This window comes from Macrobrachium rosenbergii, chromosome 19 (assembly GCF_040412425.1).
Source record: "Macrobrachium rosenbergii isolate ZJJX-2024 chromosome 19, ASM4041242v1, whole genome shotgun sequence".
In the NCBI taxonomy this organism is placed as follows: domain Eukaryota; kingdom Metazoa; phylum Arthropoda; class Malacostraca; order Decapoda; family Palaemonidae; genus Macrobrachium; species Macrobrachium rosenbergii.
In genome coordinates, this window is record NC_089759.1 from 10515364 (window position 1) to 10530299 (window position 14936).

Sequence of the window (14936 nt, forward strand, 5' to 3'; positions counted from 1 at the left end):
TTTATAATTGTATTTAAGCAAAAACTAATATTGTTCTGAAGCAGATGGTAAGTGCCCTGTCACCAAGTTTACAGTAGTTACCAGAAATTCCAAGAGAGTGCATCTGAAAAAGTTCTAAAGTTTCTGTAAACATACTGAGTATATAAACATGATTGTGCAGGGAAAGTTAGTCAGATGATGGCAAGCACTGAAAGGAGACAATTGCTGAGAAGCAACTGCAGTGTTAAATATAACTGTAAAGTATTGGTGAACAAATGCTGTATGAAATTTACAACGCTAAACACAAAATGCTGTTAATGGGAATATGTGGTCTACCAGAAATTGGGATTGTACTGTATTACAATATGGAAGATTTTGACATAAAGAATAAACTTCATATGCTACCATCTATATATTACTGTCTCCTCATCATGATTATTTTCAAGTCATCAGTTTCTCAATTTCTTTATAACAATACTGTAGTACAAAAAATTTAGCTTGTTAATATTCATGATCACATGAAATGTGAATACTGATAACAAATTATAATTACTTCTTTATTCAAATAATAATTGCCACATGCTTGCTAATCACAATCTAGAGAAATCTGAGCTGGAAGGGCATTACAGTATACTGTACAACACACTTTCTTGTTATTTTTCTTAAAAAGCTTTTACAATTATAGGTACAGTGATGTCAGAGTGGACATAAAGCTATATGGTACAGAACTATACTGGTTCCTGTTTCTGTCAGTTATCTAGCACTAATTGTGATAAATGGTTCATGAAGGAAGGCTTTTAAGGTTAAGGGAAATTTCCTACAAGGAAAGTCTTCTTCACCAAGAATGATAGTAGCTGAAAGGTTTTACTGACATAAACTTTATCTTTGGGTATTGGATAACAGAAACTTTACTGTCAATAAATTCCACATGCATTTCACAAAAGAAAGGATTTACAAATAGTTACCTGCTGAGAATTCACCAAACTTCCCATTAAGCTGTTAGTAAGGATGGAACGTTCTAAGGAGGAGGTATGTGATGAATTCAGATCCTGAGAGGAAAGTTATTAGTATTTCAATAAAATACTCATTCACTCTGTTGGCTTTTCTTAAAAAATCTTCTAGCAGCTTTAAAACTGACAAAAAAAGACAATTACACTGTTTCATGATAAATATCACTTTCAAAACAATTTAAATGAAGATCCATCAATAAAGTATCCAAATGGAAACTTATCTGTCGTAATAGAACTCAATTAATACTGTGCTTTGAATACTATATAAATGTGGTTAAATCCTGTCTTGCTTGTTTTTAAAGTAATACTTGTTTTCTTTGTCACTTATTATTATAAGTCTAAATTGTTGGAGTGACTATTACAGTATTCATAATGACAGAGTAATTGTCGGATAGTAAGTTACGGTTAGGATCTTGTATTAAGGCAAGAACTATATTAATTTGCTTTTGGCTTCCATATGGTGACTGCAAGGTATTTATGAATTTCCAAAGCTGGAATTCTCTTTACAGATATCTATTCACTGTCATTATAAATCCTATTTTACTGCCCGGTTAGAAAAGAGAAAATATGGTGATGGGAGCTGCTTCAGAAAATAACCCTCAAGGGTTAGAAGAAAAAAGATGAAGAAAAAAGATATGATCTTTTGAAATAAAAGCACCCTGGCCACTTTCAATGCCGTGCTATATATTATCATAAGACTTGCCCCTTGCCCACACTTAACCAACAATGTCATCCAGCATTTATCATTTTTCTGAAAAATACATAAACATTTCTATATTTACATAAATTTAAAAAGAACAACTTACTTGTGATATTTGAGATGCTGTCATGGAACAATAAAGAGGGTTCATTTCCACAAAAGAGCCCCAGTTATCAGGCAAATGACGTGCTTGTGGGTGATTCCCTGGCCCCTCATGCTGACCATGACATTCAAGGCACATTGGACATGGTACCAACCGGGTCACCAAGAATTTTCCTTCACTTGTGTGTACAAATCTTGTGCCCAAAGTTGGATACCTGTAAGAATGTTTAATAGTTAAAAAACAACTTTTATACAAGAATAATTTCTTACTAGGTTACTTGAAGTATGTAACAGTAATGTTCATGACATACCCATCCATCCCAGCAATTTTTTAAATACGGCATATGAAAAAGATTAGCCAGACAACAAATTACTGAGGGATTATGCACTTGCAAAATTTTGACCCATCAATAGGAATGAACTGTTTGCCTCATTTGTGAAAACATATTCTATTAGATTCCTCCAAGCTGACTCTCTTTCTGTGTATAAGTGTATGCCTAATTATTGATCTTACTGAATTTGCATTCCTTTTTCTCTGGTCTTCAGCCAATCTTCCTTTCCACAAAAGTATTAAGTCTTTTACATATTATTCTGACACTAATATTGCTTTTGCTAATTACAAAATGAGTTGAGAGGGTATTGCACTGAAGGACAGGTTTTCCTCTTGTTTGATAAGTACAATATGCTTTATTTTGCTTGGCTTAGTTTTTGGGGTTAATTTAACCAACTGTTTGTTCCTGGCTGGCTAGTTTTGTGTTTTTTATCTGTCCTTTAGGGCTCCTCAAACCCACTTAATCTCAGAGAAATTGGGATTATTCCTTTGATCTTCCTATCTAGCTAGCAATTCATGCTCATTTCAAGTGTTGGGTTTGTCACCAAATAATTTTAGTTTTTATAATAACAGCAATATTTCACATACTAAACTTATAGTCTTACTACAGTAAGATTTAGCAGCAAACCCCTTTAACATTCCTCAGTTTTACTTTGTGTACGAATAATGTTCCCTTAAAGTCAGAGTCATTTAAGGAGAGTAAAAATACTCGTAATACTGATATACAATATTTAAGTTAATTGTGTTGACTCTTCTACTGTAGCCTTCTAATACAGGCATGAATCTTTGTGAATTTGTATTTTTTTTAATGGAAATTTTGTTTACTCATTATTTTAAGTAAGTATAATTTATATACTCCATTCACAAGTCATACACCTGAATTCTGATTACCGTGTAGAAAAGGTAACCTTGCTCTGGGGTTGAGACAGGAATATGAAAAACATATCTTTGGTCTCTCGAAGCACAGTACATTTCACACTTAATTCAAGAAAAAAAAGAGTATTTTCAATGCTGGGAAATACAATACATGTCCTCACTGTTCTACTTAATCATGTCCTGAACCATGTCACCCTCATCTTTTACTTTAATATTAAGTGTGATCATGTTTAATTCATGAGCTTTTACTAACAATATTCTGAATACTTTAGGTTATCTGTGGAGTTTGGTGCTAAGAAAACCTCCTAGGCTAGGCCCAAAAACTTTCTTTAATAATAAACAGCCTTCATTAGTGGTATCTCAAACTCTACGCAAGCCAAGTGTTGAGATTATACCTTATAAGATGATCCTGTCATGCTAACACAAAATCATTCGACACACTTTCTATCACACAAGTAATTTTATTATCAAATATAATACTTACCAATCTTCTAGTAAAGTATCAATATGATCTACAGCTAAGGACAGAAGTTTGGCAACACATTCTGGGGCAGGATCCAAAACAACAGACTGTATGCCACAGGCGAGGATGTCTGTTGCTGATGTGTTTGCAGGGTCACTCTCTTGGAGAGGACGCTTTATCACTACAGCCTCATTAGGAAGGCTAATTTCTAGTACTGCAGAATTACCAACCTGGAAATAAATTAATATAGGCAGGATGTAGTAGTTACATGCAACCACATCTATCCTATACAGTATATGACCATCTGTTAAATGTTAGTTTAATGTGTACCAAAATCTAATAAACATATACTGTAATCACAATGCTTAAGTATTTGTGTGTGTGAGCATACTGATATTGTAATTTTAATCTTAGTAAAGATATATTACAGCAAAAATTTTATCTATTTGGTATATCATATGAAAATTTACAAAATCCTCATTCTCCAAAGCATATTGTAAGCCACTTGATCTTAGTAAAGTGTTCATCATTTGCTGGGAATGAAATCTTGTGCAAATATGTAATGCAATACATTTGCTGATTAATATGATGGTATTAATTTTATCAAAGGATTTTTATTTAATCAAAACTTGGAATAATTCATGAGAAGATCAGCTGCCTACTGCCTGGGAACTTCCAATTGCTTTGTGGAATTTTCCATCTGTGTAGTGTCATGTTAGCACTTGAAAAACAACTGGATTTTGGAATTTTTCTACTTCTGGGATTTTGGATAAAGGATTCTCAACTTGTATAACATATACAGTATATCTATTCAGTATTAATAACAGATTAATATATCCTAGTTCTCACCTCAACATCCGACCACACTCCTTCCTGTCGAACTAGGAAACGCATGCTCTTATAATCATAAAGATGATGATTTATCTGAGAGGATGTGTGATTTGGACCGTTGTTTGGTGTATGGGGACCATAAGATCCTTGAGAAACACTATATGAATTAACAGGTAAAACCTCTCTCATTCTGAAAAGAGTAGTATGAGCATAATGAAGCTCCATGCCTGTCTGCCAGCAAACCCACTCAGCCTGTCCACCCAGAATTGAGGAGAGGTCTCGATCATTCAGTACCTGCAAGTAAAATTGTATATTTTTTTATTCTACAGCATATAAACTGGAGATACAGAATATGCAAAAGTCAAAAGTTATTAAATTAGAGGCCCTAAACTAACAATCAGATAATCTATATAATGTATTAACCATATAAGGTAAATAATATTCTGATTTAAATGTAGGAAATCTAACATTTTAAACAATCGACACATGCTAGTCCTAAAAAAATGTTAAATGAAACATTACAACAAAATAACTTCATGTTAGATGGATCACCTAAAAGATCCCAAATCTCTAACCCACAAACCTTATACATAATACAGATATTATTAGTAATATGCTTCTAAACAGATACTGTACTTGGCTTAAAGTTCCTCTATCTAGCCATATTAAACCCATCTCTTCACCCCTTAAAAACCATTCCTTCAATTCATTAAACAGTACAGTTTGTCTTTCACTGTTGTTTCACAATTTTCCAGCATTCCCTATTTAAACAGTCTTTCCAAACGTAATGCACCTAAGATAAGTTTTTTCTCTCATTTATCTTGAATATGAACTCTCACTTCTTTCTCACTCACTCCAATAAGAATTCATCTATAACTTGATACAGCCATTCATATTTATCCATTCTTCGCTTAGCCCACCTAAAGTAACCTTTAATTTTTACATATAAAAATATGTAACCTCTACACCTTTAATCCATAAAGCACTAAACACAAAGCAACTATGAAAGCTTCCTTCTTTCAGTATTATACTCATTACTAAGGAAATACTTAAAACCACAAAAATCCAGTCACTTAAGTACATACCTCTCTTGGCATGACAAAGTAATTTCTGATTATATCAACAACAGCATCATCAGCAAGTATCCTGGTTATGAGCCGTGACCAGAAACCAGATGGAAAATAAGACATCAACAACAATCGACGTATTGCAGCATGAGGGGCAGAACGATGAGTAACTTGAAGGGCAGGTGTCTCTGGAGTTGCTGTTGCATTAGTCTCAGCATCTTCCTTCTTTGGACTTCCTACAAAAGAAATACATTTAACATGTTTTATCACACAAGATAGTCCTTCTCATACAAACTCATTAAATTATATGTTGCCTTATTTCCATGGATGAGGAAATTCTAGTCACAATGACTTGTTTCATTCAAGATTGAGAGGCCCGTACTGCAGATACTCAGTCCTGTATATGATACCCACTTTATTCTCGCTTTGTGCGTGCCAAATGATCAAAGATCAGAAGTCAGAGTTCGGCGAAGGGAGGAAGGCTTACAACCTATGACTGATGGGTTCTGTTAAAAACATGATTTGTTTCATCACAGCCCCCTTAATCATATTTTTCCTGAATAGTTTATACCTTCTATGATGTAGTTGTGTGTTTGCAGGATTAGTGGAGGACTGATGAGAAGAGATCATAAGTCTGTCCCCAGGGATCCCAGCTATGATGGCTACAAGCATGAAAAGCAATAAGTGTCTGGTAAAGTAACATGAAACAAAGTCGAGTACCTCAAATGGTACACAGATCTGATCGCCACTATTCTTAAGGGAGAAGAGAATCCATTTAAGTTATGATGAAGTGGATGAAGATGAAACTGTATATATCCTCACTATTCATAACACATGCCTCACCATGTTGAATGGCCCCAACAAAAATACATCTACATGTTTATGTTCACTGACAGTACAGTGGCATGTGTAACTGCTCTAAGAATGACAACAACCTCTATATTGTGCTTAAAAGGGCCGAGGTGAGAAAATGACACAATAGTGTGTGCTTTAACCTTCAATTGTAATGGCGATAGAATAAGATGGCATTCTTAGAAATATGTTGTGAAAGTAGCAGAGGGAATGATTATCAAGTCCAGAGCATTGGAAAATTGTTCTAGCAACAAAATCTGGGGCAAAGTAAAGCCTCATAGATGACCAGTTCTTAGAGTGGGTCACATTCCCAGACAAGGAATGAAGCTCACAGATACATTTCAAAGAGGCAAGCGCTACAAGTACAGCAGTTTTGAATATCAAAACAGGTAAGAGGTTCACAAGAAGGATCTGGCAGGATCTAATCAAGTCTGAAATATCTTGATCAGAATCAAATTCAGAATGTAATAGATGAAGATGCAAGAAAGAGCAGCTTTGCATATTGAGAAAAATGGAAAAGTTGGCAATGACAAAATAGTATTCCTCATGTCAGCAGCTGCAATACCTGGAATTTCTCTCCCCGAGTCTTTGCTCCTTGCTGCATAACCTTTGTGTTTGAATAAGGAGTGATTGTAGATATCTGTGGAACTTGTGAAAGTAAAGCTATTTCAGAACTTTCGTCCAGAGCAAAAGAACCCTGCTTGGTTACACTCTGATTCAGAAGGATAGTTATCCACTCTTGCTTGAGCTAATCATAGACATCTGTGGAGCTTCCAAATGATCCTTGACAATCTCTCAGTCCTGTTCTTTGATGACTGGACAAGATCTCTGAATGTCCATACCATCCTAAAATAAGCAGCCTCCTACACATAAAAAACGTAATATCCAAAATCAGCAAGAAAAAAAAGTAACAAGACCTAATTCAAACTGAATCACAATCTCTACAAGTCATCCAGCCCTACAGGGGAAATTAAAACAAGATGCGCTGAGAATGAAGTAGCACCATTAGCAGAATGAGAAAAAGGTAAATATACAAAGAGCCAGAAATGAAAGAAAACATGTACTCACAGTATTCCAAAGCAAAAGGCATCATGGTCGACAAGCTTACAAAAACTGAGCAATTTATGTTGAAACTATCACAAATGGTGTAAGTAATTAATAATAATAATAATAATAATAATAATAATAATAATAATAATAATAATAATAATAATAATAATAATAATAATAATGTTGAATGTGATTGCTGTGTCAGCTGCATTAATCTTGTAGAGAGTTTTCTCTATATTTTTGATTGCTGCTTTCTCTCTGGTACTACACCAGAGAGAAAGCAGCAATCAGAAATATAGAGAAAACTCTCTACAAGATTAATGCAGCTGACACAGCAATCACATTCAACAATGCATGTCTGTAAGAGGGTCTCTTGCCAATAATAATAATAATAATAATAATAATAATAATAATAATAATAATAATAATAATAATAATAATAATAATAATAAATATTATTTCTGAGTTCAGTCCCGTGTCAGCCGGTGAAATTCCATTACAGCACGAATTTCTAGGTATAACATTGCTAGATATACCAGAGAAAAAGAGCTTTCAGGAAAGCTGGGGTTACTACCCCCAGTCGAGCGTCTTCTAGGAAGACGTCGGGTATAGGAGGGGTGAGTGAAATACCACTACCACGGAAACCTACTCGAAAGATCTCTCCTATCAAAATCCCGAACAGAGCGGTGAGCCGTTACAGCCCCCACACCAACACCCGCCAGGACGGCGACACCAGCGCCACCTACCTCATTCCATTTTCTAGCACGTGAATTCGCTGTTTCTTTTGTGTGCTCGTCTTCATTTTGTTTGAATTTTCTTGCTTCTGTGATGGCGTCGAGCAGCTTTACCATTTCAAAGTTAAGTACCATCTTCTTGTGGGGTTTTGTTCTGTTTTTTGGCTGTTACGGTCTCGTATTTTCATAAATATTGAGATCTTATTATGTCGCCACGGCGTCCCCGCCAGCCATGTCGACCGCGAGGCGACTCCTTCTGTTCTTTTCAGTTGGAGTTGTCTCCTCGTCGTTATAGATAGATTTTGCCCCCTTGGTTCCCTTCCTGGTGGTTCCTTGCGGTGGCTCCCCCCCTTATGAATTACGTTCAATTGGCCTATCGGCCTTTGTGGGAGTGATGCCCCGTCTAGGTACCCCCCCCTCCAGGTTGGGTTCCTGTTTATTTTTGGTCTTGCTAGGCTAATTAATTTTTGCTTGAAGATGGTGCTCTCTTTTTGTTTTATTTTTGTTTTATTTTTATTATTTTATTGGGTGGTTTACCTCGGTGTGGTGGCGGCAGCCTCAGATCTAACCGCTTCCCCGAGGTAGGCTACGCTCTCTATTGAGCACATTTTAGTTCTTTATGTGTGATGGTTATTTTGTGGAGTAGGCTTGTTTGCTTCCATCCCCTTGCCCTGGGTGGGGAGTTCAGGTTGAGGGAGTTTTGGTTGCTGTTTCCTCCGGGATCGTTTTTCGGTGGGCAGAGTGAGCCCCTTAGTTCTCTTCCTCCATTTGGGGGGAATCGAGTTCTTTGAATGTGTTTCCTCTAGGCTAGTCGCCCCCTTGCCCGCCATTCTCGATCCCGGTTGGTTCTCGGCACAAAATTTCTCTCCCTGTTGCTTCCTCCTCCCTTCTGCACTCCTCCCTTTTTCCTAGCCTATATTAGGTTAGGTCCATATTAGGCTTCGCCTAGGTAGGAGTCGGGCTTCGGGTTGCGTTGCTTCCAGTTGTAGACCCCCTTCCAAGATTCATTGTCTGGGAGGTATGGTGCAGTTGAGCGGGTGATATGTTTCTCCCCGTCTCCTGTTCCTTCCTGGTAGCCTACTCCTCCCCCTCCCCCCCCTCCTCCTCTCTCCAGCCTTGCTCTACTCGCGCGGGTGACGCTAGATGGCGTTTTCTCTGAGTTCAGGGACTCCTCCTGTTGGTTGAGGGATTCGCTCCCTCCCATATCGTCCCTAGCATCGCTGTATTGGGGTTGGTGGTTCGTTACTCGAACGTGTTCGAGTCACTATCCATTCCTCTCGTCTCCCCGTCGGGTTACGTTGATACGGTAAAATATATTGCTTCAGACTATGTTATGGACATACGAGCATTTTACCCGTCTTGTTTCTCCGGCGGGGAAGTAAGGGCGGAAGGTTTTTCATTATATAGGGGAGCGGATCCCTCCGTTCTCTTGAGTTTTTACCATCACTTGTTATTGTTATTATTTTTGTTATTGTTTTTTAGATAAGTATTTATCTACAGGAGTACTCTCCTTTATTTATTATATATTATATATATATATACGTGAGTCCGGTCCTATACCCGGGGGCTCCGCCGTTATTTTACTGGCAGCCCTTATGGTTAGTTCCTGGTTTCTCTTTCCTTCATTCCCCGGAGTACTCCGGGGTCTGAAAACCTTTACCTTCCACTCTGTAATTTAGAGCTCATTGGCCCAGTTTATGATAAGGGAGTTCTTCTCCGCCGGAGTATTCCGGTTGTAGTTGAGTTTCCCGGCCTTGCCAGCTTTAGATTGCTTAGGGTGAGAGGTTCATGTACTTTCTACTTACAGACTGTTCGCTGTGAGGAGCAGGGTGTACCGCCTCCCTCCAACAACCTTACGGTCATGTAGTTTGCGGACCCACGCTGGTTGTGCGGTCCGACTGGATGACCTGGTTGTCTGGCACCCTGATGGTTGTGAGGTTTGCTTCGCTCTCTGCACAACTGTCCAGGATGAGTCGGTAAGTGACAGTCTTTTACTCCGCTTTATGCTCCTCATATTGTATATTGTTTATGAGGTTCCCGGAATGGTTTTCGTTCTTAGCTAATTGTTGGTTTTCTTACAGGCGGACAAAGCTTCCAAGAAGTCTGCCTTGGAATCCCTCCGGGCCTGGGTGGCTGGGTTTGGCAGGAACGTTCCGTCGGGAAGCTCTACGTCCTCGACGCCAGGTTGAGGACTTGCTCTACCCGGCGCACGGGTGGCGGCCGCAGTGCCTGAAGACCTTGCCACCCCTATCATCCAGCAAATCCGGGATGAGACCCAGCCACCCCAAGCGGATATCCTCTACGCTGAGGTCTCGGAGGATGTAGCCGCTTGGATCTTAACCTGGAACCGATGAACATAGAGCAGGACCAGGTGGTAAGTGGTGAGGTAAGTGAGGTTGTTGGGGCGGGCCCCCCTTTATTTGACTCCCCTGCTTCATCCATCTCTTCTTTCGCAGGTTTTGTGAAGTCTTCCTCCTTGGGTGATAGAGCTCTGTCTGCTATCCCCAAGTTGAAGTTGAAGACTTCATGGAAGGCGAAGGGCTACAAGTCCTCGACTTCCAAGAAGGCATCGCCCTTCCCCGTCGAAGGCTAAGGTTTCAGGACCTGTAGCCTCCGGGAGCAAGTCTGGTTCCTCCAGCAAAGGCGCGAGTAAGAGGGCTGCAAAACCAAGCCCTCCTCGCCAACCTGCTTTTCGACGCAGAGGCCTTTGCAAATCAGCTCTATAAGCGGTTTACAGAGGACCTAGATACGAGATTTAATAAAATCTCTGAGAAGTTGGCCAGTCATGATAACATACTGGCGGGAATGGCTCACCCACCCCAGCCGAACCACAGTATGTTATCCCCGACACTGCGGACCTCCCGCCGTTCGATGTCGGTAACCCTTGGCGCTTAACGCTCCGGGCCATCAACATGATGGCAAGCTGACACTTGATGGTCTTGGCACGAGGCGGTTGGAGGAATTGGAGTTCTTCCCCCGATCTCCTGCCCCCTTACCCAGGCTTCGTGAGGCTTACAGAGGAAGCTTGGATTCGGTCAGACAAGGTTCCTAGGGAGACTGTCATCGTCCCTAGGGACCAAGCTCAGTCGGCTCTTCTGCGCACTCTGACGGAGTGGCAGGCAGACAATACTGAAGTTGACTCCTTTCAAGGCAACTTTACTATGTTACCCTGGGAGACAACCTACCCACCCCTTGCTTGGACAAAGTCGCTCTGGCTACGGCCCGGCGTGCCGATGGTAATCCGTTACCACAGCTAAGAGAGACAGACCCTACTTCCTGGTATTCCCAGGAAGTAATGAGTTCTGGATAGACGCCCCGTCCACTTTCACGGTCGGGAAGCTGGACCCCTTCTGCGCTTCCACGCAATTCAGTGAGCAGCTCCCCAAGCTGCCGGAAGCTTTATTGAAAGCGGAGTTTGATGCTCGGGTCAAGTTAGCCCGGTCCTTGAACTCCGTATGCCTTCTGGAAGCTACTGCCGTCTCCTGCTCGGACGAACCATTCTTCCAAGTTTTGGCTAAATCCTTGCTGGCTGGCTTCCAGTCTGACTTGTTTGAATTTATCATGGCCAGACTGGAATGTAGGAAGTTCATCTTTGCCGATGCGACTATCCGCCACGAGCCTAACAAGCTCGTTAAAAGCTCGATCTGGGGACCTAACCTCTTCCCTGAAGAGGAGGTCACGAACGTTATGGCCGAGGCTACACGGGCCAACCAGAGTCTTCGTTCTCGCTGGGGCATTTCTGCCTATAAGCGTAAGACCCCAGAATCGGCCGGCCCCAATCGAGAGGAGGCAAACGCTTCAGGAGGCATAAGAGGCCCCACCATCAGGCGGTAGTCCAAGCCGTCCCGGTCTCGGCAGTAGCACAGCCTTCTACTTCCAAGGCTCACCCCCAACAGTATGTGCTGGTCCAACCAGCTGCACCCTCCTATGTGGCTTCACCGGCGTACAACCCCACATATGAGGGCCGTGGTTACTTTCACGGCCTTAATAGGGTTGCAAGGGGGAGGAAGAGGCAAAGCCCCTCATAGAGGGGAAGCCCAACACCACCCCAAGGGGAAGACCTGGACGTGGTAGGGGAATAAACCCACTCCCTCCCACTGAGAGAACACAGGTAGGCGGTCGCCTGTTTTGGTTCAGGGACCAATGGACCTTCAGCCCTTGGGCACACAGCATTGTGTCCAAAGGACTAGGATGGAGCTGGATCAAAACCCTCCTCCTCTAACCAGGTTTTACCAGCCACCCACATCAATCCTAAAGGATTACGTGACAGAATTGCTCAACAAACGAGCAATAAAGAAAGTAAGGCACCTAAAGTTTCAAGGCAGGTTATTCACTGTTCCCAAAAAGACTCCGATCAGCAAAGAGTGATCCTGGATCTGTCGCGTCTAAATCTCTACATAAAATGCGACAAATTTCGCATGCTTACGGTAGCTCAAAATCACGGACTCTACTTCCTCGTGGGCCGTCACCACCTCTATCGATCTTTCAGACGCTTATTATCACGTCCCGGTTGCGCGGAACTTCTCTCAGTTCCTCGGTTTCAGACTCGGGAATCAAGCCTACTCCTTCAGGGTCATGCCCTTCGGTCTGAACATTGCGCCCAGGATATTCACAAAGCTGGCGGACACGGTAGTACAACAACTCCGGTCTCGAGGGATATCCCTAGCAGCATATTTGGACGATTGGATAATTTGGGCACCAACAGTTCCGGAGTGTCAGAAAGCTACGTCCATAGTCATCAATTTCCTGGAGTCGCTAGGGTTTTCAACTGAACAGAGAAGTCCCGCCTGACTCCGGAGTCCCGGTTTCAGTGGTTGGGTCTCCAGTGGGATCTGTCATCTCACACGCTGTCTCTTCCGCCTCCCAAGAGGAAAGAGATAGCATCTCTTACCAGGAGATTCCTCAAAAATCCATCAGCATCCCGCCGGTCCCAAGAAAGGGTCCTTGGATCTCTTCAGTTTGCCTCAGTGACAGACCTGCTCTTAAAAGCGAAATTAAAAGACATAAACAGAGTGTGGCGGAGTCGAGCCAATGTCAAGCTCAGAGACAAGGTCTCCTCTATTCCTCAAATCTTAAAGACAAGATTGCGACCTTGGACCTCGGTCAGAGGCCTGTCCAAAACAGTTCCGCTTCAATTTCCCCCCCGGCACTAGTTGTTCACACAGACGCTTCCCTAAGCGGCTGGGGATATTCACCAAAACAAAAGTACAAGGAACGTGGTCCACAATGTTTCAGCAGTTCCATATAAATACCCTGGAAGCTATGGCGGTCTTTCTAACTCTGAAGAAAATCCGCCCCAACCGGATTCATATCAGGTTGGTATTGGACAGCGCAGTGGTAGTTCATTGCATCAACAGGGGCGGCTCCAAATCAGGCCGAGTAAACCAAGTAATGGTTGCTATCTTCTCCCTGGCGAACAAGCACGGCTGGCACCTGTCAGCCACCCACCTAGCGGGGTGCGGGCGTGGTGGCGGATTCCCTGTCCAGGACTACTCCGTTGGAGACGGAGTGGTCCCTGGACGTGGAATCTTTCAAATGGATTTGCCGCCGGGTTCCGGGCCTCCAAGTGGATCTGTTCGCAACGGAGAGCAACTTCAAGCTCCCCTGTTATGTGGCCCCCAACCTGGACCCTCAGGCGACGCCACAGACGCAAATGACAGTAGATTGGAACAGTTGGGAGAAGATTTATCTTTTCCCCAATAAATTTACTGCTGAAAGTTTTACACAAACTCAGGACATTCAAAGGTCAATTAGCCTAGTAGCCCCTATTGGCCAAGAGCAATTGGTTCCCTCTTCTTCAGGAACTGGGATTACGGAGTCTTCGTTCCCAAGCCCATTCTGACTCAGACAGTACAAACCAAGACTGTGTCAGCTTCCTCAAGAATTCAGAATGCCCTAGTTTTATGGACTTTATAAAATTCGCAGCCCAAAAAGGAGCGAACATTGACCCTGTCAACACTCTGTTTTTAGAATCAGATAAAAGAGATTCTACTCTTAGACAGTATGACTCAGCAGTCAAAAATTAGCCTCCTTCCTAAAAGCATCTGAAGCCAAAATCATGACAGCTAATTTAGGAGTTTCCTTCTTTAGATCATTGTTTGAGAAAGGCCTTGCTCCGCCACTATTACCACAGTCAAGTCAGCATTGAAGAAAGTATTTCTTTACGGCTTTAAAATCGACCTTACAGATTCCTACTTTTCATCTATCCCCAGAGCATGCGCTCGTCTGAGACCAGTATCACGCCCACAGTCTGTTACGTGGTTTCTCAATGACGTCCTCAAGTTAGCATCAGAGATGGATAACTTTCATTGCTCTTATCAGGATCTGTTAAGGAAGACTTTATTTTTGATTAGCTTGGCTTCAGGTGCTAGAATCTCGGAGCTGTCGGCTCTCACTAGAGGTGATAATTATGTGAACTTCCTCCCGTCTGGAGAGGTCCTCCTTTCCCCTGACCCTAGATTTTTAGCTAAGAACGAAGACCCACAGGACAGGTGGTCTCCTTGGAAGGTGGTGCCCCTTCCTCAAGACCAGTCTTTATGTCCAGTTTATACACTTAAATCTTACCTTTTAAGAACTCCACAGAGTAAGTCGGGTCCTCTTTTTATCAGGGAGAAAGGTGGTACTCTTTCACTAAATGCTATAAGACAACAAATTCTATATTTCATTAAACAGGCCAACCCAGATTCAGTTCCCAAGGTTCATGATATTCGAGCAGTTGCTACTTCCATTAATTACTTTCATAATATGGACTTCTCGGAGTTATCTAAATTTACGGGTTGGAAATCACCTCTAGTGTTTAAACGCCACTATTTAAAATCGCTCGAAGCCCTGAAATTTTCTACCATAGCTGTGGGAAGTGTCATCTCCCACCTTAATTAATCATATCCTTATCCTTTCCTTTTCCCCCCCGCCCGCCTGCCTCATTTACTTCTCTGCTTATT

General features: G+C 41.7%; 1 protein-coding gene across 17 annotated transcripts in view; it reads right to left on the minus strand.

The window, feature by feature from the left end:
- Window positions 1–14936, minus strand: part of Lrrk (Leucine-rich repeat kinase) — a 660345-nt gene that overhangs the window by 65613 nt on the left and 579796 nt on the right. For 14 of the 17 annotated variants that reach the window (XM_067121011.1, XM_067121010.1, XM_067121009.1 and 11 more), the window contains 5 exons: window positions 5378–5595; window positions 4311–4586; window positions 3483–3691; window positions 1796–2006; window positions 945–1028 (listed from right to left, as the gene is read on the minus strand). In XM_067121011.1, coding sequence (XP_066977112.1) covers window positions 945–1028; window positions 1796–2006; window positions 3483–3691; window positions 4311–4586; window positions 5378–5595 — 998 coding nt within the window. The remainder of the gene's footprint in view (window positions 1–944; window positions 1029–1795; window positions 2007–3482; window positions 3692–4310; window positions 4587–5377; window positions 5596–14936) is intronic. The other 3 variants (XM_067121012.1, XM_067121008.1, XM_067121006.1) reach the window with 1 other exon arrangement.